This window comes from Clarias gariepinus, chromosome 16 (genome assembly GCF_024256425.1).
Source record: "Clarias gariepinus isolate MV-2021 ecotype Netherlands chromosome 16, CGAR_prim_01v2, whole genome shotgun sequence".
NCBI lineage: Eukaryota > Metazoa > Chordata > Actinopteri > Siluriformes > Clariidae > Clarias > Clarias gariepinus.
In genome coordinates, this window is record NC_071115.1 from 22,765,416 (window position 1) to 22,779,141 (window position 13,726).

Genomic DNA, 13,726 nt, shown 5'->3' on the forward strand with positions numbered 1-13,726 from the left:
TGCTACTTAAGGAGTTCCTTGGAGGCCAGCGATTCAAAGCAGGCAGTCCGATCTGGGATTATGTATACTGAGAAATAAAGAGAGTTTTATTTAGTTTTATTTAGTTACACTCTCATATATTTATTGTTCTTTTATGGTGCACAATAAAAAGTTCCAGTTTGACTACATAGTTAATATGTAAAGTGCGTATTTTTGCGAATAGAGAACCGAATCACTTTAAGATGGTGTGCGGGTGTGAAAATGAGGAAATGGCGTCAGACAAGGGCCTCTCTTCACTCTTTACGAACTCAGATTCATAGAGATGAAACCTGCCACACTTCCTGTCTGTCATGCTCTTAAACGTGAAGAGGAAAAAAAAAAACCCACACACTTCCTCTTATACAATATAAAAAAAGAACCATGACAAGTGTCCACTACTTGTACCAGACCAACTTCTTTTCATTTTAGTAGACATGCTTACTGTATATGCAGAAATTGAAGGAAAGAAAAGAGTGTAATCTAAGATGTCAGTTGCATTGCTTTTGTTTTTCATGACTACTACATGTTGTTTGCCAATTAAGGAGGAGCGAGATAATCCGCATAGCAAACAGCAACTTTAATAGCTGTCTGGTTATTATTATTATTATTACTATACAAAACTAATAATATACTTACTATCATAATAAAAAATTGATCTAATCATCATCATTGCAGAAATAAAAGAACAGCTTTATTATCTGCCCAATTTAAAGGTGCCGGTTCTTGTTTTTGAAGGTCCTTCAATGGCTTACATGAGGTCGGATCGCCAACTAGCAGTAGCTACAGTTCCCTACTATTGCTAAAAACACAACCAGACTGCTCACATAATGACAGAACTTTGCCGCTAACTAAGTTAGCAGTGAGGCGGCATCGCTGGTTGATTTAAACCTACAGAGCACAAAAAAAACAAACCCAAAACAGGGACAAGACACAAATTTATGTACAAAATATTACTCGGACAGAGCCTCATTTTGGGCTCCGATGTTTAGTAAAAAGTGGCAAAAAACAAGACACCAGCTTCAAAGCTAATAATTCATTCAGGTGTTTTAGACTGCCGGTGGAAATATAAGAACTGTGCGTTGTCACTGTATCCATCTGTCTTAATCTGTTCAGGTTTTCCACATTTTGTTGTTTCACACTCATCCTAAAATGGATTTTTTGTCCGCTCACCTCATTCTACACACATGACTTTATAATGGCAAAGTGGGAACAGGTGTTCGGAGTGTTTTGTTAGTTAATATACAGTAAGTCCCCAACATACGAACGAGTTCTGTTCTGAGAGATTGTTTGTAAGTCCAATTTGTTTCTAAGTGCAACAAACATTGTCTAAGTACTAGGATACTAACACACAGGTTATACCCAATATAAAACGAACATATTGCAATATTTTGTCCTTGTTCTTTAGAATCGTGCCGATGGTTAAACGATTTATGTTAGAAGAACGAGCAATGACTGCCATCTTTTCCCCTTTATAGACTGGCGAGACAGGATTGTGTCAAGCACAACAGCCTTCATCATTGTCAGGTGGAAGAGATTTGGACCAAGTCTTTCCAAATCTGGCCACCGAACCAGACTGAGTATCGGGAGAAGAAGGGCCTTGGTCAAAAAGATAACCAAGAACCTAAAGGTCACTACGGAGGAGATCCTGAGTTCTCTTGTGGAGATGGGAGAGCCTTACAGAAAGACAACTATTACTATAGCACTCGGTCAATCAGGCCTATATGGGACGGCGATCAAACAGAAGCCATTCCTCATTAGAATGCACATGACAACGAACTGGGAGTTAGGGTTAAAGTACCTGAAGGACCCTAGGACCATAAGAAACAAAATCGTATGTTGTGATGACACAAAGATTGAAATATTTGGAAACTGAAAATTTGCAACTGAGAATGACCTTATTAAAACCATTTCTACAGTCAAACATCTCTACTGTGGGAATGTTTTTCTCTCGACTGTGACTGGGAGATTAGTCACAATAGAGCAAAAGTTGATCAAGATAAAATAAATAGCTATCCTAAGTGAGAACCTTCTCCAGAGTGCTCAGGAGGTCAGGCTAGTTTCTTTAGCAAAACTAAGCTATGCAGGCTTTCTTCTTTTGCTGTTTTGTGAAATCTATGACACACACACACACGTTAGTGTTCTCTTGTGAAATTCTGACAACAAAGGAAGCTGGTTAGGTATACTGTAGGTCCAACATGAACTTAAAAGGTAACACTCAACTTAAATGTTTTTTTTTTACAATCTATCAATGTCTGGAATGAGGAGGATCCAGCTTCCAAACAAACACACACACACCCACACACCCTGGAGCTACTGTTGGACCATTCGTCACAAATGTGATGCGTTCTCCCGCAGGCCGTGCGTCAGTATCTGTCTGTCTGTCTTTCCATGCGTGTGTACGTGTATGCCTGCAGAGAGAGATAACGCTGTCTGTCCTGAGCAGGAAGCGGAAACACAAAGCCTAAAATAACACAGATAACATGGCTGGAGTACAAACTGATTACACACACATCCTCACTTACCCTACACGACAGGGTCAAATGTTTCATGCACCTTTTAAGAATAATAAATTCAGTGATTGTTGATAAGGTGGTTCCTACCTACACATGACTACAACTCCACTCGCATATACAGCACCTTACCCACTTACCTCCAGATAGACTTTCCTAGATTCACACACACTGGCCCGTGAACACACCCCACACCGAGCTTCCCTTAAGCCTGCCTCTGCTGCTGCTATTATAACAAAATCAAGGTGCCTATTTGAGCCGTATTGCGATTCAGTATCACGATTTTAAAAAATCTCCGAGTGATATTTTTTTTTCTTCAGATTTTGTTACAATTTCAAAGAAACTTAATAATTAATGATTTGCTTCTACCACAGAGGATGCTGTTCTGCCAATGTGGGAGCAGTTTAGAGTGCACCACCTGCAGGATTATAGAGGACCTTCGATGTTCCACCACATTATATGCAAAAGTCTTTTGTCTGGTAGGGAAAAACTCTCTGAGATGACAATAGGAAGAAATCTTGAGATGAACCAGACTAAACAGGGAACCCATCCTCATTTGGGTGATAACAGATAGAAGGGATTGTTTTGCAGTTCAAGGAAGTTCAATATAACAGAAGATGTGCTTAAATTCATATGGAGTCCAGTTTCGTTATTGAAGGCTCAGGCAGAAAACTGTAGAAAATTCCAGTCCTGAACTAATAAGCGACTGCATGAATTCCAGGAACTGTGTGTGGTTCTGCGGGATGCTCAATAAACTGATTTCCTTATAAACCTGCACAAATTGTACCCGACACTAAAGGGCCCTTAAAGTGTTGTCAGGCCAATTTCATTCATTAACTTTAACTTACATTTTCTGAGATTTGTTTACTGATTAATTGATTGACTGATTGCTTGTTCCATATGTATCTGCATATGCTTTTTGCAAATTTAGCAAAAGACTTTTGCACAGTACTGTATATCCAGGTTTTTTGAAAAGTTATTTAAAAAATGTAATAAAATTTTGGACTCAGTGTGGCGATATATGAATTGCCACACAAAAGAATCACGATACATGACTAAAGGTTTTTTTTGTTGTTGTCCTATCCATAATTATGAATATTATCATGAGTTATGAGTTGATCTGTTTTAGGTGACAACACAGTCAACTGTTTTATTAAACATTGTTTTATTATTATTAGCTATTTAAATGTTATTTATTTATTTCTTGTTGGAATTTTGGACGGTAACAGCTTGGTTAACTAGAAAGGTGTCTATATAAATAACATGCATTACCATTATTATTTACATTACTTATGTATACTAAAGCAGCATGGTGGCTTGGTGGTTAGCACTGTCGCCTTGCACCTCCCTGCATGTTCCTCCCGTGTTTGGTGGGTTTCCTCCAGGTACTCCAGTTTCCTCCCACAGTCCAAAGACATGCAGATTAGGCTAATTTATTACACACTGGGCCATTCGGCGTTTCCAAATGGCCCAGTGTGTGAATAAGTGTGTGCATGTGTGTGTACCCTGCGATGGACTGGACCCTCCAGGCCCCCCGTGACCCTGAATACAGGATAAAGCAGTATAGACGATGAGTGAGTGAGCGGTACTATTTTTATTGCTCTTGTTAAAGACGGAAATATTGACAGAATTTAAGATAATAGTTATAACTGTTGCTCCTAAATCTCTTCTTACTTCTCTTTGTGTAGACCATGGTAAGTAACGGGAAAGAAAGCTGGCATGTCTTTGTGGTCAGTGCTCTCAGAAGTGAAGAGCTGGCACTCTTTTTCTCTGCGAATGTAGTACCCTCTTGTGAATACCTTTGTGTGTGAATATAAGTTCACAGTGACTGTCCCGATCAGCAGCTTTTATGTTGTTTTATCTGGTTACTGGTATTGCTGGAATATGCTCACTCACTCATCGCCTAAACCGCTTCATTCTGTATTCAGGGTTGTGGGGGGCCCTGGAGCCTATCCCAGGAGACTTAGAGCACGAGGCATGGTACATCCTGGACAGGGTGCCAATCCATCGCAGGGCATGCTGGAGTATATGCAGTTGATATTCTCAGAGCAAAGTTTGGATTTCATTTTGTTTTTGATTGCCAGATATTTTGTACGTACAACGATGGGCTAACATATTGCGTCCATTTCTTTTACAGATATTAAGACGGAGGCCCTTTACACACCAGAGTGGTGAAACAAAGGCATTCGCGTTATAATCCAGAGATCGCAAGCTTTCGACAGGGAGGGGTGAACATTCACGTCAACGGTAGCGGCACTGGACAATCATGTGCTCTTTATTTCCGACCCCTAGGGGTGCATGTGCAGCAGTGTAGGACGCTCTTGTCTCAAGGGAAGCACACGATGGCCTTCTTGTTAAATCTTCATGTTCAGTGAGATTTTATTTGAACAAAATAATAATAATGAACCGGGAACCAAGTTGTTGTCCAATAACCTTGTGAAAATGTAAAAGGCATTTAGTAGTTCGTTTTATTTTATATATATATATATTAATTTGTCATTGCAAAAGTCTTTTTTCCTGCACACCTTCTCTGTCTGTGTGACACCTTATGTATCTGCTACTCATGATCTGTAAAGTCTTCATAACGGCTCTAATCTGAGGTGCTGGTTGTTAATTAGTATTGTTAATCTAGTATTGTTCTAGAATGTAGAAAAGAAATCACTAAGCAAAAAAACAGTGAATTAAAAGGTGTGTTCAAATTTTTGAGTTGTCCTGTGTATATATATATATTTTTCAATCTGTGCATTTAAAATTATTATTATTATTATTATTATGTTGTATCTGCATGCTGAACAGAGCGAACGTGGAAAAAAAGACGTACATGTGCATGTACTGTAGATACAATTTTTGTGTGTGTGTGTGTGTGTGTGTGTGTGTGTGTGTGTGTGTAAGAGAGAGAGAGATCTCCACAGGAAATAACAGTGTTGTTTACGCTCAATAAGCAGAGCATTTCTAAAAGGAAGCTGCTGGAGACAACACACACACACACCCATATACAAGCACACACCAAAGAGACTTTGAGAAAGTCTTCTGTGCACAGCCAGCCATGCCTTGACACACCATTTAGCTACACATGAACAGCTGACAGGTCAGGCTCATGCCTCTTTAAACACACATGATGTGCATTAAACTCTACCTGCATAAACTAACTCACTGTGTCTGTGTGTGTGTGTGTGTGTGTGTGTGTGTGTGTGTGTGTGTGTGTGTAGACAGTGTAAAATCAGGGAACCGGCAAAGTTTTTTTTCGTGCAAACAGAAAAAGTGCACAATAGCATTGCTTATCATGTTTGCATTAACAACGTAACAGTAGCTTGTTGCAACTGTCGTGTTCTTGATTGTATTCATCTTCTTTTTATTACTATTTTTTTTTTTAAACAAAAGCTATTTTATTAGGTTCTTGAAACTAGTGCATAGATCACAGTTCCTCTGGTCGGTCAAAAGACTCAGTGATGCCCTGTGAAACACTGTGGTATGTGTTTACCTGTTTGCGTGCCTGGCTCAGTCCCTGTAATCTCTGCTGCAGTTCGCTCCTGTAGTTCTGAGCTGCTTCTATGCACTCCTTCACCTCCTGCAGCAATGACTCTGCCTCCACAGACATCCTACACACAAGAGACAGAACACACACGTGGTCATCCGTTACTGACCATACACAGACGTACACAGCTAATAGAATGTATACACACACACACACACAGCGCAGCCTTCAAACAACTAGTAACTAGCGAGTTTCTGCAGTGGGGGTGTTGACTAGTCAGAGCTTTGAAAAAACAGTGAGGCAGATGATTAAGAAAACAGGCAAGTATACTTTAAATATTTACTTTCCGTTAATATTCCAGGATTAGATGAAGCTGATTCTACTGCACCATTTTACTCTGAAAAACACTCGTCCATGGCACTACTTTAAAAATCAGTACCACCACACCACCAGAGGGCGCCCTCCCAAAATTTTAAGGATTCGTCCCGTCATTACATTGACTTACTGTCTAAAACAAAAGAAACTGCAAAAAAAAAAAAAAAATTTTAATAACAAAATCACAGCTATACAGCGGGGAAAAATAAGTATTTGACACATCAGCACACAACATTTCCAACAGATGTAGCCATCAAGCCAAATATTGAATTCAAACAAAGAAATCAGAACATTTATGTACAGTATGCAAGTTGAGTCATAATAAATAAAGTAAAATGACACAGAGAATAAGTATTGAACACAAAGATAACAAGGTGCAAACTAGCATAGAAAGCCAGGAGATCACCTGAAATCTGTCAGTATTGAGAGAGAAACCCTGCGCCCATCATTACCCAGGAGGCAGACAGGAAAGATGGGTAAAAGCAAAGAACTCTCAAGATCTTCGTAATCTTATCGTTGAAAAGCATTCTGATGGGAATGCTTATAGACGCATTTCCAGAATGTCCCTGTGAGCACTGTGGGGGCCATTATCCAGAAATGGAAAGAGCATCAGTTCACCATAAACCGACCACAATCAGGTGCTTTACGTAAGATCCCTGGCCGAGGAGTCCAAAGAATAATCAGGAGAGTTCTCCAAGAGCCAAGAACCACTCAGCAATGCACTGAGGCACCATGGCATCCATGCAAGACTCCATTGCAGAACAAAAAGCACGTTAAGGCTCGGTTAAAGTTTGCAAAACAGCATTTGGAGAAGCCTGTGGATTATTGGGAGACTATATTATGGTCAAATAAAAGCAAAATTGAAATTTTTGGCAGTCATTCTACACACCATGTTTGGAGAAGAAATGGCACTGCTCTTCACCCAATGAACACCATACCAACAGTTAAGTTTGGGGTGGAAGCCTCATGGTTTGGGGCTGCTTTTCAGCAAGGGGTACTAGCAGACTTCATATTATTGAAGGCAGGATGAATGGAGAAATGTACCGAGACATTCTGGATACAAATCTGCTGCCATCTACCAGAAAGCTGAAAATGAAGAGAGGGTGGACATTTCAGCAAGACAATGACCCCAAACACAAGGCCAAGAAAACAATGAAGTGGTTTCAAAAAAAGAAAATCAAGTTGCTTAAATGGCCCAGTCAATCACCTGACCTAAATCCCATAGAAAATCTATGGAGAGAACGGAAGATCAAAGTTCATAAAAGAGGCCCAAGGAACCTTCAAGATTTAAAGACTGTTTGTGTGGAAGAATGGGCCAGAATCACTCCTGAGCAATGCAGACGACTGGTCTCTCCATACAAGAGGCGTCTAGAAGCTGTAATCACCAATAAAAGCTTTTCTACAAAGTATTAAATAAAGTGTGTTCAATACTTATTCCCTGTGTCATTTTACGTTATTTATTATAACTTAACTTGTATACTTCAATGTTCTGATTTCTTTGTATGAATTAAATATTTGGCTTGTGGGCTACATCTGGTGGAAATTTTGTGTCAATAGCCCACTTAGAAATGCCCTTACTGATAAAAATGCTGATGTGTCAAATACTTATTTTTCCCGCTGTATTTAATAGTGAAAGTAAAGTTCTCCCAGTGCAGAAAGAACTCAAAGGACTGGGACTAAACAGCTGTGTGGCCATGGGGAAACCACTTGTTAGTGAGACTAATCAAAAGAAAAATGCTTTAATTTGCTAGAGAGTCATACAGCTTAGATTATGGACCAATACGAAAAAGGTCTTGTGGTCTGAGGAGTCCAATTTGACCCTGATGGGCATGTCAGGGTAAGAAGGGAAGTGAAAGAAGTGATGCACCCATCATGCCTCCTAATCTTAATCTGTTCTTCAAGTCCTGTATGTTACCAGAAACCGTGTATCTAACAGAGGTCCACTGCCATGGAGAAGCTCATCAAGACCTGTATTGGTTCCGAGAGGAGGACTGGCATCAAGACCGAGGATTGGCATCCAGCAAACCAAGGCGGTAGTGTAAAATAAGTTTTGTTGGACATCAATGCTCTCTGATGTTAAGAAGTTTGTGGAAGACTATACCATCTGTGCTCATTTACAAACAGCAATCACCTCAAACCACAAGACTGTTTCTTCCAAGCATTTCCAGTACCACTCCCCAAACTGATCATGAAGACCACCAATTTGTTTAAGACATTACTGTATCCAAAAAGACTTTGTTTCAGTCGGGAGTCTAGTTCATGTCTGGGGTTTGGTAGGCCTTTTCCTATAATCCAATAACCAGGTGATAAAATAAATCACGAGGTGACAACTACCCCTGATTGACAGAGTATGCAAAAACTGCTTGACTGCTTAAAACTTCACTTCTCTAGAGAAGATCGTGGCCAGTTGAAATTGTCATCCACATCCTCAACAACAGCAACGCCAGATGGAGAAAATAGACATCAGTGGCCATGAGGCTGAAACTACCATCCCTAAAGTAAACTCCTCTGTTCATTGGTCCTTTTTAATAATCAAACAAGTTAATGCAGTTTGACGAACTTAAATTACCACCTTCTTATCAAAGATCTACTTTTCATGCCGTAGTACTCAAACCTGCTAACTCTTCTAACCAAAACCAAGCAAGTATGTGGAGCTAAACAACCTTTTTTTAGACTAATGGAGTGCCTGCCCACCTATAGTGTCCGAACACTTCTTGAGTGTATGGACGATGGGGCAACACCTCATTCTACCTAATGGACTTTGAGGTCTCTGGCCCAAAAGAGAGCTCTTAGGTTCTAGCAAATAACATCCTTGCTTACGCATTGATACCTAGATCCCCAAAAAACAATCAAATAGGCTGCATGGCTTCAGTAGCTGCCCATCAAGAGGAAAACTCTGTCACATTCATTAAGGTCAATTCACCACTTCACCACCAGAAGATACCATTCTTTGAGTTTTAAGAAATCTTCCTTGGTTGGTACATTCACTTCCTGTCTTAAGACTATACAACGCATATTGGCACTAGGCCAGGTGCAGAGCGTCGCTGATTATTTTTACTCATGAAACTTTTGAGCTGTTTGGATACTCCTTATGGAAAAGCTTCACAACCAATGTTAGCAAGTCAAGTCTATAATAAAACTATTTCTTTACATTTTTCATTACAGGAAAGTCTTGTACAGGAAGAAGAACTTTGTGGTTTCTCTGTGACATGGCAAGCAGCTTTGTGTCTCAACGAATTTTAAAGAAAAATAAAACAGGCTGGTGAAGGAGCGGGTATTTATAGCTTCCATAACTTGTATTGGTCATGGTTTTCCCTGCATTTCTTCCTGTTTTTAAGTTGCTTTTGCCTTTTGTGTTGTGAAACTTTTGTTCCAGACCTCAGTACTCCAAGTATGCATTTCAACACAGCCATGTATTCTTAACCATATCACCTTTCCTTATCACTTTCTGATTAGTCAGTAAATATTTAAAACCTATATTTTTAATCTTGCGTTGTTAATGTTGTCATTGTTCTGTTTCCTGGTGAGTTTAGTTCCTTATCCCCGTTATCATATGTTAGCATTAGCCTTAGCATTCGCATCTAGCCTGTAGCCTCACCGTGGTTCTTTTGCTTAAGTTTGCTTTTAGGTTTGTGTTGTTCTATTATGAGTCTTTATGATGCTTAAAAGAAAGTGAAAGCCTTCTTTTTCATCCTGCCTCAACTCCAATCTTGACAATTTCACAATTTCAACACAACAGCATCACATCATCTCAATTATTGTTTAAATTATAGCTAGGGTACAGAATATCCATATTTTTATGGCTGAGATCAAAATACCACCAAACACTGAAAAATATCTAGTCATGCAGCACCAAGGTTTGATACCTAAGGAGAAAATTTTATTAGGCTACGTTTACACTGTCAGGTAAATGTGACCCAATTCCAATTTTTTGCTCATATGTGACACATATCGGATATGTTCTATGTCCGCGTAAACAGGAAAAAAACGCATGCATTCCGATATTTCAAGATCTGTTTCAGGCCTCCTTAATATGTCGAAATAAATCAGATATAAATCAGATATGTGCTCATTCTCTGGTGGAAGCATGTGTGGAATTCTAACATCGCAGGTGACATGGAAAAGGAAAAGCACCCTTGCCACCCCCATTTTAATGCTTATTAGTGCTAAATAACATTAAGAAATCAGTATTTGGTGAATAAAGCATATGCGCAGGCTGTAATTATGCCATTTTTTTTCCTTCTCCTCCGTTTTAAAACCATGGAGACGTTTGCGAACTTTGCATATATTGCAGAGTGTCAAGCATACTTCACCTTCGTCTATCTTAGCTAGTGTGTAGCGCAAGAACCTCCCATTAAGTATGCGGCATGTTTCAGATGGTATGGCAAGTATAAACACGTGTATCGGATATGGGTCATGGTTGAAAGAACGTGTAAACAGACGGTCAAAAAAATCTGATATACTGTAGGCAACAAATCAGAACTGGGCATCGAGACCTGCAGTGTAAACGTACCCTCAGCGTCCTTTAGCCAGCATGTTAATTACATCGCCCAGAGACAGGGCTCAATTTTGCAATATTTTATGATGTGCTTTGCATATGAGGTGTTAAAATGACTACGCAATCAAAAGTTTGATAATCCTTATTGATTTAATCAGCACACAACTTGAATATGCAAAACGGACATCGCTGTCCAGAGGGGCAACATGACGAAATTATTAGACATCTGGATGTGTGTGGAATAAATTTAACAGTCGGGAAAAAGTTGCCCTGTGTTTTCGACTCCAAGAGGAACAAACCACAGCCATCTTCCTCTCATCCTTAAAGTTTACCTAATGTAATAAAACGTCCTGCAAAATCTCCTGCAGATTCGCAGAAGAAATTCACCAGAACAAATGAACATAAACTAGTTTAATTTAAGGAAACTAACTCAATGAATTAAAGCCATAAATATGGACATCTGGACCTGAGCTGGTGTACATACACAACGCTGTTAACAGACAACTTTAAATTGTGGGTTTATTTTTTTATGGAAAAAAAATTGAGAGGAAAAATCCCTGGTTGTTGAAACATAAAATTTCATAATTTACATAATTAACATAATTTATAAACATAATTTTTTTAATGATATGAGGCACTTTAAGTCTGTGTAAACATGCCAAAAGGCTGTAAAATAAAATGAATTTTTTTTTTCCCTTGATAAAATTGGTATAGAATGAAGTACTGTTTAGGAACCGGTATCAAAGTCAAAGCAGTGGTATTCGCACCATCATCAAACGTATTTGATGGATTGATACCCTACACACAGCAGCAGAAAGAGGAAAACAAAGACCTTTAGTGACAGAGTGCAGCCTCAGTCAGCAGTGAACGCCCACAGACGCAGGCTCGTCCAGACAATTCCATCGTCTCTTCATTCATTTCTTTGTTATTAATTTTAGCATTCATCTTCTCATCTATTATTTATTTAGACGAAAAAATTATTCCATATATATATATACATTTAATGTACAGATTCAGTAATCCAAGCTTTAACACCAGACGCACCAGTGTTTATCCTCCCAGTAAAACACACAGGAGCGGAGAGAATGCTATTGAATTTTCCAGCCAGACTGACAGACCGGTTCTGACACGGCACCTGATTGTTCATATTCACACACAAAAATGTTTGCTTTAATGCCATTTGTTTTTTTGATGTTCAAAGAAATTCGCAATCCTTAATGTATAGGAGTTTTTTTTTAACTTTGTAGGTGTATGAATTTAATTAAAAAAATATATTAAAAAAAGAAAAAAAATGTAAAAAAAATGATAATTTTCATACAAGTGTGTATTATGTGATATGTAACGTAGATTCACATATATATATAAATTTGTATTCCTATAGCAATCTTCTTTCTTATGTAATAAAATAAGGCATTATTATCGGAAAAAAGTTATTAAAAATAAGAAGAAGAAGAAAAAAGACATTCACTTCACTTTGTGAAGAAGACACACACACACAAAAAAAATGATGTGCTTACTCATAGCCTAACTAAAGCTCGGATCAGTTCGCCATCCCCCCTTGAGAGGACGATGATGCAATCGGCTGCTTTTATGACTAAAGGAAGTAGTGACCTAAAATGCACTTCATGTGCATGCATGTATATTTACACGTGTGTACTCTATATTGTACACGATACGTGTTCATTTGGCACAGCTGTAGAAAAACAACCTAGATTCGAAATGTCACTAGTGCACTGTAATTACTGAAGCATTCCAGAACATGCTTTAAATTCTCGTTAACTTTTCCTGCTCCTGACACCAGAGAATGTACAGCACTGTCTAGTGCACTAAATTATAACAGCCATAAGCAGTCCCTTCCTCATTAGCCTCTCTCTTTTTCTTTTTTTGCTCTCTTTTGAAGTTAATAAGCGAACAAAATGCACCTTGTCATGTTACTGAGAAACCCGGAAAACCACAAACTTCTCCGTCCTGAAGCCTTTCCCCTTGTTAGAAAACCTAAAGAAGCAATGCATCGATGCTGAAGTCTTCTTTTCAAAAAATGCCATACACAAAACTGTACCATATCAACAATTACATACGATTCTTTGTTAAATAATTAAGAGCACAAACCTAAATATGCAGCTTGTCCATACTGAAGAAGCACTACAGTACTGTATTAGTATAAGGGCGCCAATATAATCTTGTGACAGCTGGCACAACTCTCAGAGTTGCCGTTATAGAGTTATAGATATGAATCAACACTTTCAGACCAATCAGCATCAGAGGTTTTAAAAGTGCTGCATTAAATACCCACAATCCAGGAAGTACATATGGTGGATGTGTAAATGCCTGTTACAGTACGTCTTGTGTACTGCACTAAATCCATGTATAAGTAAATGCATGGCACTTGACGCTGTGTGTGCTATGGCAAGATTCAGACAGCACACTTTGGGTAGTAGTCTAAATTAAATTGGTGCTTAATGTTAAAAAATTACTTGTACCTTAGCTATCAGAGCCTTAATTTCAGTTTTGCACATCATTTTAACCAATAACGGCCCTGACTCATTTCTTAATCTGCTATTTACATGGTACCCCGCCTTTTTGGGAAGTGGGAGGATGAATGTGAATGGGTGCTTTTATAGGCAGATCTTTTACCCTAATGACTTTTTATTTTAAAAATCACCCAGAGAAACGTTTTTCCAAAATCAGCGGTTACAAATGTTTTAGATTAGGAGCTTTTTGAGCAAATGATTTGGGAAAACTCGAGTAAAATGAACAAGCCTGCGTGTGTGTGTGTATGTGTGTATGTTTAAGAGAGAGAAAGAGAGATGCTTCTTCCAATCATAGCAGTAACCGGCTGTCATCTGTTTC

General features: G+C 38.8%; 1 protein-coding gene across 2 annotated transcripts in view; it reads right to left on the reverse strand.

Moving 5' to 3' along the window:
* The window catches only part of crlf3 (cytokine receptor-like factor 3), a 28,160-nt gene that overhangs the window by 9,906 nt on the left and 4,528 nt on the right, over positions 1-13,726 (reverse strand). Inside the window, exons 1-2 of one of the 2 annotated variants that reach the window (XM_053515385.1) lie at positions 12,986-13,088; positions 6,010-6,127 (exon numbers count right to left, since the gene is read on the reverse strand). In XM_053515385.1, coding sequence (XP_053371360.1) covers positions 6,010-6,126 — 117 coding nt within the window. In that variant the 5' untranslated portion in view covers position 6,127; positions 12,986-13,088. Of the gene's footprint in view, positions 1-6,009; positions 6,128-12,985; positions 13,089-13,726 lie in introns of those variants that run through there. The other variant, XM_053515384.1, reaches the window with a different exon arrangement.